Here is a 19,881-nt window from a genome sequence, read left to right on the forward strand (position 1 = left end):
GTAATTTATGTTTTGAATTTTATCAAGAAATGCTTCTTCTGAACCGACTTTTATAATATTTACATCTGGAAAATCAAATTTGGAGGACATTCAAACTTAAACAAATTCTGTACAGTAGATGTCTTTATTCGAGTATGTAATGTGTTCATTACGAATTGGAAGGATCAAACTCTGCAGCGGTAATTAATACTGCCAAATTGATCCCAAAAAGTGACTTCTGATCGAATGTTGACAGTTTTGCGATGAAATCCCATTGGAACTTTTTTATAGATCTTCGCGCTAGTCTTCGCTTTTACATACCCTCTGAAGATCTCTTTATCAGACCATTTTTTTTAAATATTGACAAAGAATATTTTTCTTAAGTGAAACGATACAAAAATATATATTTTTTTAAGCTCCATTTATTTTTTTAATACGTTTTTTTTAAATTCACAGTTATAAATTCGAAATTGGTACAGACATGAATTTTACTAAAAATCAACACCAAGAATAATTTTTTCTCAAGTATTGACATTCATTTGAAAATGAAAAATAAACCCGTAATCAATAAACAGCAACTTTGATTTGAAACCGAATGATTTCATTTTGGACATTCATAATTAAAAATTTAGAATTAAATTAAAATTTAAATCCATTTAAATGCTCCAACATACGTACCCTCACAAAATACAATTGATTCTTCACTAACATTTTTTTCATTTGATAACTTGGCTATCAATAAAAATGTATTCGCCTAATATACACAGCAATTTCAAATAATGAGTGACAACCATTTAAACAAACTTCGATATGTCTGTGTGTTGAAACCTTGGTTGAAACAGACAAGCAAAATTAAGTGTCTAAGGTTTATAAGTATTTAAAAATATATTCCATTGATCATTTCCTTAAAATATTCACTTGAAATCCTAGTGTACACAATTCCAATCAGCTTGAATTCACAGCTATTTGTTTGCAAATTGCTTCAACGACAGAGCTGGAATAAAATATAATCATCATTCACAGCTAGTTCCGCCGCTTTTGGGAAATATCACAGTGTTCATATCCTGTTTAAATGTACTCAGCAAACAATGTGCTGGCGAAAATTTATTTTTTAATCAGCGGATGTTTTGTCCGTTTTATCTGATTCAGTAACGCGTGTAGGTGGAAACACGTAGTTTGGCGCGATTTCATCAAAATTTACATAAATATGTTCATCTCTTTCGGTGTTTTCCAATCGTTGAACAATTTCCGAGAAAGATGGCCGATTAAAAGGACTTTCTGACCAACATTGCTGCATTAATTTGTACAGTTGCTCTGAGCATATTTCCGGCCGTGGCATGCGATATCTAAAAAAATGATTTAATTCGAAATTTAAACATTTTGTGGCACAAAGTCAAATTTTATGTAAATTTAAATCATAAATTTCAATACCCATCGACCAAGTATTTTAGTAACAGTTCGTTGGATAAATTTGCATAGGGGATTCCACCTGTGATCAAAATAAAAAGCCACAAAATGTAATTTAGATCGGGGAATGATAAATGAAATCAAGTGTTTAACTAGTCGAACGTAAATGCTTTTGTCATTTGTTTTGTCGTTGTTTGCCATCAACAATGGCAACCGCAAATGATTTTGCTGTACAACCAAGGACGATTTTATAGCATTACCTAAAGTCCCAATTTCCCATAGTACTACACCAAAACTCCAAACATCACTTTTGTCGGTATAAACACTCTCACGTAATGCCTCAATTGCCATCCATCGGATGGGTACCTGTGAATGATGAATGCCCCAATGAGTTATTTCGTGCTTCTTACAATTGCAATCGTTTGCAAAATATGAATGAGTTTTTGATTAATTTTTTTTAGATGATACCTTTTTTGTGCGTTGCGCCACATAGATAGTTGTCTTCGACAAACCAAAATCCGAAATTTTCAGCTGTTTGTTTTCATCAATGAGTATGTTGCGTGCAGCCAAATCACGATGAATAATACGCCGTTCTTCTAGGTGTCTCATACCACGAGCTATTTGAACAGCAAAGCAATGTAATTCCTTATGGTCGAGCACACATTCAAGTGATATAGCTTGGGGAAATACTGTGTAATCTGACAGAAGGACAGAGAGAGAGAGAGGGAGAAAGAAAAATAATGAATTGTTTGATTATAAAAGTAATATTTTTTTGCTATAAATTTCAGACACGAAGCAAACAACACATTAAACATAAAAAAACATACTGTCAGTATCTGAAATTCGTTTGGTTGATGCGATGCTTTCCGGTTTTGTGGAACATGATGCGTCTGAGTAACTGCTTCTGTATATATAGCGGAAAAAATGAACAAAATATAATTACTCCATTCATTGCGAATTAAGAGAAGCCACAAATTAGGAAGCTTACGATGAATGGCATAACTCCAAATAATTTACTTCCATTTCAAGTTTATTTAATGTGGTTACTGTGATTGGATTGTTATTTAAACTTGACACCGATGTGCGATTGCTGTTGCAACCCCCTTTTGATAAGTTTGTGTAAGTTTTAATACTTTTATTGACATTACTGCTTTGTGACAATAAGTTTATTGTGCTGCTGGTGCTACTATTTGTTATGTGACGATTTGTTGTTGGTTTTCGTTGTTGACACAGCATACGATTGATTGCAGACATTTTCGATTCATGCTGTTCACGCAACCTACGCAAATAGTTTAGCTGTGAACCAAAGAGAACCATCAATCGAGCATTCTTATGGTTATTATTTGTATCGAATAAGACTTACCAAATCGCCACAGCCCACATACTCCATCACTATAAACATTGGCTGTTTTGTTGTACAATATCCGATGAGAGCAACTATATTTGGGTGTGAGACTTTCTTCATCGTTGCAATTTCCTCGAGAAATTCGTCCTTTTCTTCAATGTTATGATTTTCTGTATTTTTATGTACATTGTACAAGAACATGGAACATGATTTGTCAACATTGAAATCCCATGAGATAATTATAAATATTAGTAAATCATACTTTTAAGCTTTTTTACAGCTACCAGGCCCGAATTATTTGCTGGCCCAATTCCGTCAGCAACAGCCAAATATACACTCCCGAAGTTCCCCTTTCCAATGTTGTGACTAAATTTTAAAGCTGAATGCGGAATTTCACAATGCTGAAACGCTTCGCCATACAGGAAATTCTCTTGAAATTTGATTGCCCTGAATCTGTATGAAATGGAATGAGGAACATATTGATATAAGCACACAATACATGCATGTGATTGAGTCTTCTTGCATAATGTTGATACAGCGACGATTGAAGCAGAATGTCAACAGTTGTTTTATCATATATGTATATTGAGTTATTCTATCATACATTATTCTGGAGTACAGTTTTCTATTTGCATTTGATTTCATATCGAGTATCGTTATTTTACAATATTTACACAAAATATTGAAAAAGTATTCACATGTTTATGAATAACAGGGTAAAGGTAAAGGTACGATTGCACAAAATAATTTTCTTGTAAGTAAACCCGAGTGGAAAAAAAATGACTTAGTTACTTTTGACTGTAAGTGACTATAGTTAGCTAAATTCATAAATTTTGGGACGTTTTGACTATCGAGTGACTATGATTATTGTCAACTATAGCTTACTTTAATTGATTGAAGCTAGGGGAATTTATCTGGTCGCGAATATATATTATTCGATGGTACATATGCTATGCATATTTTACGAATCATGCATTGAATGTACGTATTTTGCGAATATTTTGCGAATATTCGCAGAATATACGCAAAATATACGCAATATTCACAGTGTTTTGATTGAGATAAAAACCCCTAGGATTGAAGTTAACAAACGATTAACTAAATTTAACTAAGGTTGCTTGTTTTTACAGTCAATAGTCGGTCAGTTTGTCCCAAAATAGTCAGTCACTTTTTTTGTACACGCGAATATTTTCACGAATTTTAATTTGTGGGAACAACACGCACTTAACCATGACCTTTTTTGTGGTTATTTTGATTACAACTGTATGTATACTATGAATGGTAAAAATGTGTACCAGATCATTAAAAAAGTAACAAAAACAAATAATAGAGGATATTATGTCTTAATGTAAGCTTTTTTGTAAATCGTTTCTATAGACTATACTAGAGGTCTATATTCTCAATGTTAAATGGCATAATGCATGTGGTAGACCAGCCCCTTTTACCAATGAAATTCTCCGAATGAAAACATTTTATTAATATACACCCACACATTTCCTGCCAAATATGAATGTAAAAAGGTTTGGAAAAAATGCAAAAATAAAATTTTGCTCACCCGACATTTGGTACATTTTGATAGATTCCACGCCAGTTTTTCACAAATGATTTGGTCTGGAGTAAATGCTGTATGTGTCGGTATGTCAAAGTGAATCCAATCACCAACAACACAATTACAACGGAAAAGAATATGAAGAATAATTTCTGTAATTTTAAAACATAATTTAATCAACATATTTTAAATTATTTACCCTTCGAAGCACTTACCACATAACTATTGCTAGCATAAACTATTGTGAGTTTTCTGTTTGGCAAAACTGTAAGAGAGATAAAATACATGCGTTACTATTTAAATCACAACAAAGATTTACTGCTTGATTTTGTTTCTTGCTAACAAAAATCGGCGTAGTGCAGTTCGACCGGAGTTTCGTAAAACATGATAACTTTTCCAGATAACTTTTCCAAACTTCAAAAACAGAAATATACTGCGGGGAATATCGTCAAATGGGACATGAATAAATTCGATGGATTTGTCATTGGAACATTTAAATTTTGTGACATCAATTGATTGCAGTTTCGATGTGGAAACTCTGAATATTGACTTCTTTTTTTATTAAATCCGTCTTAAATACAGTGACCGGTTCGCGCATATTTCTATGCCTGATAGCTATGCTAAGCATAGCGGAGACGCAAGCCGCAACGCACCCGTCGCCATTCGATTCGAGCTATATTGTATGCGCACGGTCGTCTGCATAAACGAATATGTGTATTTTTCATATAGAGTGAACGGCGATGCGTCGGTTGCGTTTGCGGCTATGCTTGGGATATCTATGCTACCTAGCGTATTTAGGCAAGCATAGAAATATGCGCGAACCGGTCACTGCTTAAATAGTCCACTCATCTAAATTGAGAGATTCCATTGACTGTATTTCCTGATAGATTGAAAGCTCAACGAAGGAAAACCGTCGAACGTCTTTCTTCAATGACGAAAAGTGTCTTCAAACCGGAATTAAATTTACATACCAAACAAAATGAAAAGCATAATGAAGACAAATAATGAGATGCGATTGCGCCGAATGCAAATAAAATATTTTTGCAGAAGTGTTCCTCCCGACACATTAAGAATAATTGAATTTTCGAGTGAAAGAACTTCAGTACTGTTTTCGTTTGAAATTAATGTAAATTGTTTATGCTTTTTTTTCGAAAAAGTTATTTTGCAAGTCATTTGGATAAAATATCATGAAAAAGTTATTTACTATGTGTATTGTGTAAAGTTATTATCTTAAGACGATGTCTTTTAAATAACAAAACGTTTAAGTTATATCCACAAAAGCATTATTTAATCTGTAAAAGTTCGAAACCGACCGCCTCTAGCTTACAGTCTGGAATATTTAATGCAAAAAGTCACTTACCCTTATATGTGACATTGCTTTCTTTGCCCTCACACCCAATATGATCAACGACATGAGCACGAACCAATAATCCGAATTCCGTTGCATTTATCATTTCTTTGGTCAAATCTACGTAATGATATCCATCATCGATTTCGGTATTGTTGGTTGTGTTTTGCAATTGTATGTGGTCAACATCAAGTTGTTTCGTTTGGCCGCCCCAACGAAGCGATGGATTACTCTGGTAATGAACACTAATTTACCAGAGACGCATTGGGATTTCATTTTGTATTAATTGAATTGAGACAAAAAAAAAACAATGCGAAAGAGTTTTACCTGATAAAAACGCTGCTCAACGATACATTTTCCGAGCTTTCATTTACTCTCCAATAAATCTTTAGATTTTGAGAATCGACAGTAGCGTTAAGAAACATTGTGGGAAGTTTATGTTCATGTTTACAAGAGCATACATCACTCACGCAATCTAAAATGTCACATGTGACAGAATGATAAAAAAAAAATCGCTTTTGATTAATTATTTTGAATTCGAATAGATCGAACGACATAAGAATTTCCGATATTTACCAGGAACGGTATAATTCGTCGTTTGTTTTATTGTTAGATCTGCGGTTTCGATTTTTACTTCGTACGAACAGCCCGCCATAACGGAGCACTCATGGTGCTCAAGCTCTATCAATGGATTCTTTGGCAACAGTATCTCAGTCACATTCTATATTTAGATTGAAAATGATATGTCATATCATCGATGATTAACATGCTTCAAGATAATTATGTGATTAATGTTACAACACTATCAACGTTAAGTCGTTCATACCGAGAGTAATCCGTATTCACGGCATGGTTTACGGTTTGTACAATATTCATCCACCACAGGAATCAAGCCTACGTCCAATTTACGGCCTATAATATCATTCAGAATATCATTGTATTTGCTATAAATAGAAAATTCTAGCGGATTTACCTTGTAGATCGGCCGATTTCCAACTAATATTCGCTTGCAATCCATCTTTTCCGAAAACAATTGTTTCTACGTTTAAATCTAGAAGGAAACCATTAAATATACTTTAGTTATTGAGCACCATTTTTCTTCCATCATTCAATTTTACCTGTTAAAGAACCGTGAGGTATATCCTGTAACTGAAATTGTTTATAGTGAATTTTTGATGTCTAAAGAAAAAAGAATTGCTCAAAATTACCCTGCATTCAATAATCGTAATATAAAATACAACAAGTGTCAATATGTTGAATTCAGGTAACTTCAACGTTTTGTGTACTCCAGCTGTCGTCGTCATTTTTAATATTCAAGTCAATTCATCTTATTTACTGTCAGTATCTAAAAGAAGCGCATTCATTTCCTTGCTGCAAGCTGTTTACATATATTGCGCAACAAGTATGAAATGCCAACGTTTATCTGAAAGATTGTAAGTGAAATAAATTTCATCATTTTTTAGAATATATATTCTTATGGAGTAATAAAATTTATATAGTTCGAGTAAATAATAAGGTTGTGTTTTTTATTTGCTTGAAATTTGAACACTAACTTTTTGAACTTCAAAAAGCATCAAAAGAACTAACTTCGACGTTTCAACAACTTTATTTTATTGTAATTTTCCAAAATACAATAACAACATTCATTTCAATGGACCTATTTATTGTTGTAATCAGCTAGCGATTGTTATCATTTTATCAACGAATTGTTATCATTTATTTCAAAAAGTTCGACCGATGTACTGAATTCAAAAGTATTTAAATCCCTCTAAATTCTTATCAGTTCCATAACTTGTTTACTTATCTATGAAGAAAAACATCAATTAATTTTCAAGTATTTGCTTGTTACATTTTGAACCCTTTTGAATCATAAATTAATTGCAATTATAAAGTCAATAATATCTATGGTAATATGGTAAGTATTTAAAGGACATGAATGCTGCATTTCTGGAAAATTGAGCATCTTATCTTCATTAGTACCTCAATATGCTTGAAACAATATTGAATCATTAGCGAGGAACGGTTTGAATTCTGCAGCAAAATAAATAATTGGATGGACGAATTAAATTGATATTCAGTTTTACATTCATTAAAAAGTAAGAACTACTTCTATTTTGTTATGTTTTTTCTATCAAAATACTCAGTGTAGTCGAGTTATCTGCAAATTTTTTGGTTATCTTTTTGCAATTTTTGTGTCCGTTTGAAAATTGAAACAAAAACTATGACTCCAGCAAATAAACAGAAAACATCATATTAAAACACCATTAATTTTGAGTCAACTAACAACAGAAAATTTTATTCTGAAACATTCGTATGCATTTCAACCAGAGTTAGGGCCATCTACAGTTACACGATAGGTCAATACTGTATTCAGCGTCTATTCAGTAGTTTACATTATAACTAGTGAATAGATTGGGCTACAGCTATAGCAGTGCTACAACGCATACAGACAGCGATTTTATGACAAAATTCCGGACAATAGACCTATTGTTTGTTTATGCAAAAAAAAGCTAAAATCCATAAGTCTATTGTTCTATTTATATTTTGAACATTTCGTTCGGAATTGTATCATAAAGCCGCTGTCCATATGCGTTTTTCACAAATAGCACCTATGAATAGGAGCTGTGAAGATAGCACTGCTATACTCATAGAAATTGAACAGTGTAAACACAAATGTTTGTTGTGTATTTCGCCCATTTACACAGACGTTTCACCCACACTACAACAAAAATGCTGTGAATTCGACATTTTACACTGTGTGTGTATAACGTCAGTGCAAATCTTCATTTTACACTTTGATTTTGTAAGTTCAGTGTAAAATGATTTTTCGTAAAAAAAACTATTTTTTTCAAATGATAAATTTTTTTTCATATTTTTATTTTATTGTTAAATATTCAATGAAAGATTTAAAATATAATTTGATTTGAAATTGATGTGATTTATAGTGATATTTTGCTCTAAAAAAAGTTTACCGGTGTGTTGTAAAAACATAAAAAAATCCGTATCTCACGCTCATATTTGCGATAATTTTTATTTGTTTTTCATCATTTAATCGATTTTGCATATTGAAAGAGCCAAAAGAAGTGATATAATTAAGTTTCAAGCGAAGAACGAAATGATTAAAGTGTTGTTTTTGTGTATGAAAATGTGCGACGGTTCATTCAGACGTCTTTGTTGTGTGTTCAAATAAACATAAGTTTAGATTGAAAAAACTTCACGTCAGTGTAAATGGGCGAAATACACAACAAACATTTGTGTTTACACTGTTCAATTTCTCTGAGTAGCTGTAGCCCAATCTATTCACTGATTATAATACATAAATTGAAATTTTGCAGTGTGTCCATAACATATAGAAATAGCACTAAATAGTGTCGATATCTATACTATATCGGTGCACTATATATGGAAGATATTCCCGCAAGACACCGTAACTCACGATCGAAGTGAGTGCGGACGGCAAACATGTTGACGCATACACACAGTTCTTTCTACTACCGCACGGCAACTTGTGAGTTTTGCCTTCTGCAGGGCTTTTTGAGACAAATGCTCTGAGACTGAACTATTCAAAAATAAAATGCATTTTTAAATTTGTGCGAGACCAAATCGAAAAAGTTACCCCTTTACATTTTTGGAAAATTTTGAAATTACCCCCCTTGGATCGCCAACTCAAGAAGCTATGATTCCCACTGATATTACTCGGATGAATACTTATTCCATTTATAATGACTTGTTTTTTCAGAGAAGTAAGATTTAAATACATAAACATGGAAATGCCGTAATTGTGATTATTACTTCATAGATTCATGAAAGTGAAACGATTTTTTTCATATTAAATACTTCATTTTCAGTAAGCTGATACACGAATCTGTTCATAAAAACTTCCAAAGTCACGCATGTAAATAATAAACGACATGTTGTTTTTTTTCAAGTTTAAATATAGAAGACATTCGCTTTATTCTTATTCACTGAATATGAATTATGCTTTAATCCATTTTATGTCCTCTGAACTCACCAAATGTGTTCATTAAAAATTTGCGTATGAAAAGATATTGAAATTCGCATTCAATTATTTATGAACAGTGGCACACGAATTAATTAAAATATTCCTTATTATTTCAAATAAAAAGCCACTTCGTATACGTGTCGATCTACGCATTGTTATATCGTACGGTTCAATGTGAAATATGATTAAACTAGATTTTATATGAATATTTGATACGGAGATTCATTCAGGTGAACTAATAAAAAGAGTCACTTTGAATTTTATGGAAATTCAAATTTTATTATAAGGATATTGAGGACATTTTTTGAATAATAGAATAATTATTTCATTTTCAATTCATATCTTTTCGATTTGAAGCTGTTTCTGTTTGTATATACAGGGTGTCTCATACATCAGGCTCACTATGAAGGAGTGAAAATTTCTAAAAACCCTTTGAGGGTATGTTGGGGGTGAAAAATTGAAAATTTCTATCTGAGCAGAATTGTTCTTCAGGGGGGATGGGGGTGCCTCCAATTTTGCAAAACTTCATCCGATCAAAAAATAATGTACTACAAAGTTGTTCAGAATGATGAGAGAAATTTTTTAGGACCCCTGCCCTCCAAGTCTCCCCACCCCTTAAGGGGTTTTTTGACCTGAAACCCCGAACTTCGGAATCAGCATGAAAAATTACCTTAGAATCGATATTTTTCTCATCCACGTTTTTTCACAAATTTTGGACCAAAAAAGTGTAAAATTGACCCCTCAAATCTTACAAAGTCGATTTTTCGAAGGGTTTTTAGAAATTTTCACTCCTTCATAGTGAGCCGGATATATGAGAGACCCTGTATAAGTTGGCTAAACTAATTATTTTCAAATAAATTTGTTTGTTGCTCTTTCCATAAAAATCACCAAATCGCATAACTTATCCAATTTATTTTTGTGGTAAAGTGGCGAAAAATTTGGTACTTGAATAGAAATTCCCTTGATTTGAAAATCACTCCAAAGCGCATTCCATTGTAGTATATTTCCATGAGAAAAATATCCGATTTTCAATTACCATATATTCACTCGACGAGAACTATTTCTCACAAGCTCGTTCACATGGAAACACAATTTTGTTGCATGCTTTCGAAACGTTAAAAGGAGAATTTGATCTGACACAATTATTAACATAAATTGTCTGTCACGTATTTTATCGTTATAAGTTTGATTGGAAAATGAGAAGTCTACATTTCAGGATGTTGAACGGGTATTAACACTTCTATCAACTTAGAACATGTTCAATCATTTTGTCTCAGTAGTGTCATATGCGACATATGCCAATCATTGTATTAAATTCTTCACCATCTGTATTTATGTTCTTCTCGCACAGCTCTTCATATGCCGATTTGACTCGTCTGTACATTTTCAAGTTACTGCAAATTCAAGGAAATGAAGATTTTACAAAACTAATGTCTATAATATTGAAATAGTTTTCGTCTCATTTTCGTTGAAAACATTTCAATTGAGTCAGTTCGAATGCTTCGTTTATTTGTGAAATGTGTATACAATTTGAATTATTCCAATGTTAACACAAAAATTGTTTGTTATTTGTGTGCGTTGATACCAAACAATTTTTTTTCATGAATGTTGAAGTATAGAGTCCCGAAGTTTTATATGGGATCACGCGAAGCTTGAGCTTTCATGGAAAAACAATGAATCGCATTGAAGGGAAAGTGATATTCAAATCCACATTTTTTTTGCTTGAATTACTTTGCTCAGCAACAAGTTATGAGTAGCTACACTATTGATATACACATGTAACTGATATGACACGTTTTCAACGTCGTCATGTACTTCGAGGTCCTAAGCCTGTTTTCATTTAAAATTATAGAAAATATTGTGTGTTATAACATGTATTATACGTCCTCAGTAGGGGTCCGAGGGGTCCGATTACACCCCCCGACAAAGTGTTACCCCTTAAAATATTTCAAAGAATTCTTTCAATTTGCTAGAGATTTTCGTCAAAAGAGTGAAGAGCAAAAAAAAACGAAAAAAGTACGCTTCACTTTTTTGCTTACCCCTCTCGATTTAAATATTCCCATGAATTTGTATTGTAACGTCCTAAAGCTGCTTCTATTATTATTATTATTTAATAAATCGCCCCATTAAAACGTTATTCAACAGCAAAAAAAGCAATCGTAATGTAAAGAAAAAACTATTCAGTTTGATATGGGTTCATTGAAAAATTCGTCCAGTGACTTGAGGCGTCCTGTGATATGCGACGATGATTTTTCTTATTTGAATTGTATTTTAAGAGTTTCTGAGAATTTAACAACAAAAATGGTGGTGTCGCGAATATATTGAATTCCATTATTTTTTTGACGTGAACAATTTAGATAAGAATGGATAAGAAGAGAAACAAAATCATACAGTCATCTACATGAAGGAAAAGTTCACAGTGAAATAATAATACTGAACAAATTTTGCGTTATCATAGTATGTAAACGGTATTGTGTTTCTTTTGAGAAACACAATCATGTGCATGTTAATTGTAAATAATCATTTTTGAAAATTATTCTTATGCTTTCGTTGGTATATACCTGGTGTGGAATAAAATGAATTCATTTTACATCATTTATGATTTCCGTTGTTGATGGAATTTTCAATTGCTCCACTTCAGCGGATGAAAGAACAATAATGTATCACAAACATTGAAAATGCAGGAAATGTGATCTAAAAATACTGTATATGTAATTCTATAAAATACTTCTATTTATTGTTAGTACGAGTTCTTTTATGCCCAAATTGACTTGAATGCTATACAAAATTTTGAAAACTACTTGACTTTTGAAATCATACAAAGGAGCTGCTGATAGCATCGAAAAAACATAACATTGAAAAGTTGATTGGAAATGCATACCTGACAAAGATCAAATAAAACACGGGAAATCCATTAGAATACTGAAGCAAAAACTTTTTTTAATTGGAAAGCGTATTTAACCTGAAAGCGTACCTGTTCGAACGAAAAAGATTACATCGAAATGTCCGTGGAACAACAAGCAACTTCAGTCTCTCAAAAATAAAAAGAACAAGGAGTGGAAAAGATCGAAGTCAACTAACAATGACTCTGACTATTTGCTTGCGCTTGAAAATTACAGCAAACTTAACACGGAACTGTACAATTCGTATGTCGACAAAATGACTTCTTCATTGAAGTCCGACCCTACATCGTTCTGGCGTTTTGTCAACACGAAGAAAAACAGTGACTGCGACCCAAAATCGTTGCATTATGGTGACAAATCATCGGTTGATAAGATGGAGCAAGCTGAAATGTTTGCAACATTTTTCAAAAATAATTTTGCAAATCAACCGTCTCTAATTCAATCGACAGCACAAGCGTCAACTCAAACAAATTCTTCCGTTGACAATTTCATTCTTAACGAATTTTCTGTTTTTGACGAGTTACTAAAAATTAACTCTAAGAAAGGCGCAGGACCAGACGGAATTCATCCAATCCTTCTTAAAAATTGTGCTGGCTTATTATACGAACCGCTGTCAATGATTTTCAATGATTCGCTTTCCACTGGACACTTTCCTATGAGATGGAAACGTTACAGCGTTGGACCAATATTCAAAAAGGGATCACGTTCTAACGTTGAAAATTATCGGTGCATTGCCAAATTGCCAACGATCGCCAAGTTTTTCGAATATTTGATTAATTTGGAGATCAGCAAGATGGTAGCCGATAAAATAGTTCCACAACAACATGGTTTTATGAAAGGTCGCTCGACTTCGATGAATCTTTTAGAATTCCTGCACTATTCTATGAAGGCAGTGAACGAAGATAAGCAGGTAGAAGTACTTTATACTGACTTCAGTAAGGCATTCGACATTGTTGATCATTCGATTCTGATTTCAAAACTACAAAACTTCAATCTGCCTCCTAACTTAATCGAATGGATCAAATCGTATTTGTCAAATCGTCGTCAATTCGTGAAATATGGGCAAATGGAGTCAAGTGAGTTTGTCGTTAACTCAGGAGTTCCTCAGGGAAGTCACTTGGGCCCCACCCTATTTCTGCTTTTCATCAACGACATTGTTAATTCCATTAAGGATGACGACATTTTTATCTCTCTGTTTGCTGACGATTTGAAATTGGCAACTTCAATCGCTAACACCAATGACTGTATCAAACTTCAAGTTGCAATCAATAAATTAAAAAATTGGTGCGAATCAAACAAACTTCATTTAAATCTTGACAAATGCTCTGTTATGTCAATATCAAAAAAGAGAGAGCAAATCGTAAGTTCCTACTCTTATGGCAGTCACAAATTCAAGAGAGTGAGCGAACAAAGAGATTTGGGAGTTATCTTTGACAACAAACTTAACTTCATCAAACATATCGATTCAATCGTGGCTAAAGCAACATCAGCACTCGGATTCGTAAAGAGATTTTGCTACGATATTCCGGATGTCAATACTCTGAAGTCATTATATTGCGCCCTCGTACAATCAATCTTGGAGTATGGCTGTTTGGTATGGCTCCCGTACCATGATATACACAAGAACAAAATAGAATCGTGCCTGCGTCAATTCTCAATGTTTGCTCTCAAGGAGTATCCAAATATTTCAAATGACTACAGGATTTCATCGTTCAGCACTCGCCTAGGCAAACTAAACATGCAATCACTCCAAAGGCGCCGTATCAACGCATCAATTCTATTCATTTTCGACTTGATGCAAAATAACGTTCACTGCCCATCACTGAAGACTGAAATTGCCCGCAATCAAAATGGACGTAACTTAAGATGTGTGGAGTACTTCAAAATCAATGACAAGAACTTCAAAATCAATCCATCAGTACCAATCAACCAAATGTGCAAAATGTCAAATAAGGTCCACGAACTATTTTCAACGCAATCAAAACGATCAACTTTCAAAACTCGACTTTTAGCCTTAAGCGATGACCATTTTTCTAACTTGTCATTGGTGTCTAACTATAACACTGTTTTCTTTAACGATCTAATGTGATACATTGTGATTTTTGTAAAGATGTAAATTATTTATTTATCCAATTATTTATTTAATTATTTATTTATTAATTATTTTCTGACTCATTGTAACCGCGTGCAATTTGAAAATGTTTAGTATTTATAAGTGTTTTTTGCTGTTTGACGGTAATTTGAACAGTTTACTATTAACTATTTAGCTATTACTGTAAGAAGTAGCTAATTAGTTATTAGAAATCTTTATTAAAAGATGTGGTTTTTAACGGTGATCAGATGTATACCAAATGTGTATCATTGATTCATACCTTTTTCCCACCAAACAAATGTATAAAAATTATGTACAAACTCAAAAGATTCAGCCAGTTTTGGCGGTGAATAAATATTATTATTATTATTATTATTAAGTACGCTTTTTTTAAAGGAAATAATACTTTCAATGAAATGTTTTAACTACCAAAGCAATTTTAACGAATGGCATTTTCTTTCATATTTTTCAGATAGCATGCATGAATTTCTTTTTCTTTTTTTAATGAGTATTTTGATTGAATATTCCAACAATATCTGTGCGATGCCAAGAATAAAAATCAAAATGTCGATTTTAATTTAAGGAATTTAATTTTCTTTTGATTTCATTCAATGTTACGTCATGACTCGTTGTATTTCCCGTTTTTCATGTCACTAGGCTGGATTAACTAGAGTTTATTTTATAAGTTCCAAGCCATAGGGAGAACATGTGATGGCAGAATTTTATTGTTGAAAGATTACGTCAAAAATTCAATACCGAACGTATTCACAATTCATAATAATAATATTAAATTTCAAATGACGCACTTAAACAAGCACGTTGATTAATGACTTTAAAAGGAAAATGCCACACCAGACCAAACTTTATACGTATATAATCTTCTAATTACAAACTGTACATATTTGATTTGCGACCACATTTGCAAGAAAGTGTACGTTTTATAATGTTTTGTTTTTTTGCAAAAGTTGAAAACAATCAAAAGGATTTTTTGTGTTAATTTCATTTTCTGCATGAATTGGTTATCAAATCAAAGTACCCTTTTACTTTGAAATTTTCTTTTCTTAGAAATTTGTAAGCAATAACTAGTTTCCTTTTTATCGAGAGTTTTCGAATATATTCTCCAATATATTAACCAACATCCTTTTCTGAAAAAAAAAATCACATTCACATCTCTTGGTTTGTCTGTATAAGACATTGCGTTTGTTTGAAAGCAAAAAATTTCAAAGTATTTATAAGATTATGTATGCTTTATAATATATCAAACTTCTATACGCCTAACTTCATGACTTCAACACGACCTAATGAAAAGTTGTCTATGGACGTTTTACAACAGCGTACATACTGCGGTATACGCTCTTTCTGCTAGTGACCACGAACAGGAAGTAGTCTTCTTTCCCTAATATCTATGGGAAAACTTCCGCACAAAATATGTTAATTTATCATTATTATTTCTAATACAGAGTCACAATCACAATCTTAGCAATCAACACTACTATGTTTGATACTAGACTTTTTGATTTTTACTGAAACAAAAAAAGAGCATACTAGGTTTTCCTTCCATTTGATCGCAAAGCCAGAAGTTTTTGTTTGGAGTTCCCAAGGATTTTTTATATATATCAAGATTTTAATATCGAATAAGAAATATTAAAGTTGTAATTTTTTTTTTCTTCTCTTGTTTTCAGATTTAGTGCCGAATGCATCTTAGATGTTTATTATATATCTAGAAATATAAATGGAAAAGAGATAATCTCTTATTCATAGATTAAGTTGAAGTGTCATTTCCTCTGATAGAGTTTCGCATGATGTTTCTTGACATGTTACGACAAACAAAGCGAAATGGAATTACATGAAAGTGGCCACGTGCATTTTACTCTTTCAAATGAAATTCCAGATGAAAAGTCAAGTCAATTGTGCAGCTTTTGAATATCACAACGCACAAGAAAATATTTATTAAAAATGCAATTTCATGGTTCATGACAACCTAAAAATGCTCACCAAAAATAGTTGTTTATTTTTAGTTGCATTGCAATAATGGACGCTTTAAAAGTGGAATGTTAACATTTTTCCATGAATAACAACATTGAGATTCAATCATTTTAACATAAAACCAACCACTTAAAGTCATATTGTTGTTGCCATGTTTCTGTACTTTGCCATTTCGTATGGATGTTTATTTCTTGATCGAAATGGCATGCCTATATCGAAATTCTTTTCTCTCGTGACTCAAAGAAAAGTTTAGCTTTTTTCATATGATAAGGCGTGACATCACCAAAAAAATAAACAAAATGTCTTCTCATGTTTAGACGCTCCCACAAACTAGAATAGACTACTTTTATTTTTTACAGATTAATGTGTTTATTTTTCACTTCATGGGCCTTATTGTATTTTCACGTCTGTTATATGTTGGTGTCTTTTCTAACAATTTATATTCAGACCTGAGTAAATACAACACCAAGCGTAAGTGTACGAAGCTTGATTGATTCCATTCAAGCAGAAAACATTCGGAAGTATTTCGCTAAACTGAATCATTAAGTCGTCGAAGTTTATGTAAACGAATGTATGTTATATGTCAGATTTCCGCTTGAAAATACACCTGTCGAACGTCGTTGGGTTGGCAACTAATACGAAATGTTTGTTCATTTCTGATTCAAACTTAGAAAATCAGCACCGGATCTTAGAAATATTCAGTCTTCAGACATACAAAAATACATTTCGTAAAAATATCATCTTTTATTTCCATCGATAAATTCTTTGAGCCATCAAAATGGATTACACGTCAAAAATGTCTGAATAAAATATTTCAAAAAAAATGTAAAAATGGTAACAATGAACGCAAACAATGTTTAAGCTAACTTCCCAATTTTTGATGCACAACATTCTTAAAGCTTTGTTTGAAATAACAATGTCACATTTAACATGAAATTTTGAATGGTTTCCGACTTCATATATCATGTCTGAAACCGAAAAAAATATGAGCTACCAAATTCCTAATGATTCATAAACAAGTTTTAAGAAACATTTCGACATTGTTTTGACTTTGTTCTACCGATTGATGGGCCCATTGTAAAACAATGATTGAGGGCTAAATTTATCAAATAAACATAAATTTTTCTGACACAACTTTCATATCTCACTGAGCTTCATAATGACTTTGAGGTCATATGAATAAAACATTCGCTGAAGAAGTTAACCGTCGCTTTTCCATAATCTAAAAGTCACTGTACTTCTCCATAATAATATTTAACGCTAAAGTCACAGTGAGATAAATGACGACAGACACAGCGAATTAGTGCTTACAATGCTTTTAAGTGATGGACTTTTTATTGCATTTGAAAACACATCAATTTCAAGTTTAATTAAGTGTCATTCAAAAAAAGAATTGATTTTGGCAATGTCACGGACTGTAGCAACAAGAAGGATCATATTCAATCTGATTTTTTTTGTTCAAATTAAGATAAACAACTGAAGTGCACGTTTTATAAATAAAGAAACTTGAGGACTTACGTTCTGATCACATTCACAAAAAACGGTCAAAATTTAACGTTTTCACTCTTAGTTGATTAATTCTAGTAATTTTTTATTTATCTGAATTGAGTTTATTGAATGTTATGTGCACAACAACGTAATACTCGTCCCACTAGCTCGTTTATTTTCATTTCCTTAAGTCTTTTTGATGAAATATAAAACAGCGTGATCGGCCAAAGAAATATATGTCTAATAATAAGTTCACTACAGCTATTGCTCACTTGACCACATATAAATTACTTAAAGCGTTCTCAGAATAATAAGTTGGAACATATTTCACGAAACAGAAGACAAAACAACAACTTGCATTTAATTTAACACACAAAGAAAACGTATTTATTTTTATCGATTGAATACAACACAAAACCCCGTTACTGTATTGAGTGGCTCGTCAGTTTAAATGGTTTTTTAGATTAGATAATAAAGAATATCAGTTTGTAATTCTTCGTTTTGAAGTTGTCAAGTTTCAATCAAAAACATCATTGAAATTGATACCGAATGAAATGTGTTGTCAACGAATTTAATCTCGAAACTGTTTACAAAAATCACTTTTGAGAACTCGAAACAAAATCACTTGCGCTTCATTCCACATTTGGCATCCAACTGAATTCAAGAGAGCTGTGATCACACCGAAACTGAAATTCACTTTCATGAATGGAATAAAAAGCGGGCGCATGTGCGCCATCGAAAGTAAAATTGCAAACACAGACACTCCACATAATTTGTTTGTGTCTATCCACATTCATGTCTATTTGATACAGAAATCTTAAGCTGTAAAATGTATCGTAACATATGACACATATAAATACCAGATGATATGCATTTACTTTATACCGCATTTCAGGAACACTCATTTGTCAGTTTTTAACACGTCCTTTTGTTACGCGCCGTTTTTCTCAGATACACCAGCGATACGCATATTAATATTTGTCACCGTTTTTTTATCCGTTTGTTTTTGTTATTCGTTGAATACTGTATCACCCATTGAAATACGATGACATGCATTTGCCTTGTTCCGTCATTTCAGAAGCACTTATTTGAAATCACTCAAATTGCGAAATTAAAATGCAACAATGTTTGGCCAAAAAAAGAGAAATTGTTTTTGATTGTGTTGATGTGCTTTTGATTGCTTCTCTCATTTTCAGATTTCGATCAAACCAAAAAACAAATGCTATTTGTTTATTTTGTTTTCATTATGATAAAAAAAAATATAAAAAAATGTGATACAAAAGTGTGGGCGTGATAGAATTCATTTAATTTTACAAAATGAACTGATGAATTCGAAAAATGCTCGTTGTCGATAATGTACAATGTTCATAGTACAACTCCATACAAAAAAAAATTATGTAACGTTCTTCAGATTCCGTTTTTTTATTGCCATATTCATTCTTACGGACATACATACAAATTTGATTCTTTGGCGCATAATCCAATTTTTTGATTAAAACCAACATGTGTAAATCAGGCGATTTGATGGTGCAATATCAAAACTTTTTTTTAATTTTTTTAAACGCTCAACGTATTGTGGTTATTGCCCTTGTATTGATTTGTTTGTGTATTGAATATCAATCAACATACTGATAAAAAGTAAATGTTGATCTTTTTTATTTAGTTGCGAAATTCAATCTATAGTTCTGATCGGTTTTGGTCATAGAATTTGTAATCATGATGTGAAATTTGGTTTGTTCATCGATGAACTTTGACAATTTTGATTGATTCTTTGACCCGTA

General features: G+C 32.3%; 1 protein-coding gene across 2 annotated transcripts; it reads right to left on the reverse strand.

Annotated features, from left to right (window-relative positions):
- Positions 1-542: 542 nt before the first annotated feature.
- On the reverse strand, positions 543-18,735 carry LOC116341078 (mast/stem cell growth factor receptor kita-like). 2 transcript variants are annotated; one of them, XM_031767936.1, is made up of 18 exons: positions 18,131-18,735; positions 6,837-7,051; positions 6,747-6,777; positions 6,602-6,679; positions 6,455-6,540; positions 6,205-6,349; positions 5,956-6,103; positions 5,641-5,873; positions 4,496-4,545; positions 4,287-4,432; positions 2,994-3,184; positions 2,750-2,901; positions 2,375-2,682; positions 2,214-2,290; positions 1,855-2,084; positions 1,647-1,752; positions 1,411-1,468; positions 543-1,325 (listed from the first exon to the last, which is right to left on the reverse strand). In XM_031767936.1, the coding sequence occupies exons 2-18, from the start codon at positions 6,930-6,932 to the stop codon at positions 1,091-1,093; spliced, it is 2,370 nt and encodes a 789-aa protein (XP_031623796.1). In that variant the 5' UTR covers positions 6,933-7,051; positions 18,131-18,735; the 3' UTR covers positions 543-1,090. The 2 variants fall into 2 exon arrangements, with proteins under 2 accessions (XP_031623796.1, XP_031623797.1); XM_031767937.1 differs by lacking the exon at positions 18,131-18,735 and adding an exon at positions 12,513-12,528.
- Positions 18,736-19,881: the final 1,146 nt, after the last annotated feature.

This window comes from Contarinia nasturtii, unplaced genomic scaffold, assembly GCF_009176525.2.
Source record: "Contarinia nasturtii isolate CC-2019 unplaced genomic scaffold, AAFC_CNas_1.1 Cnas_scaffold_695, whole genome shotgun sequence".
NCBI classification, from domain to species: Eukaryota; Metazoa; Arthropoda; class Insecta; order Diptera; family Cecidomyiidae; genus Contarinia; species Contarinia nasturtii.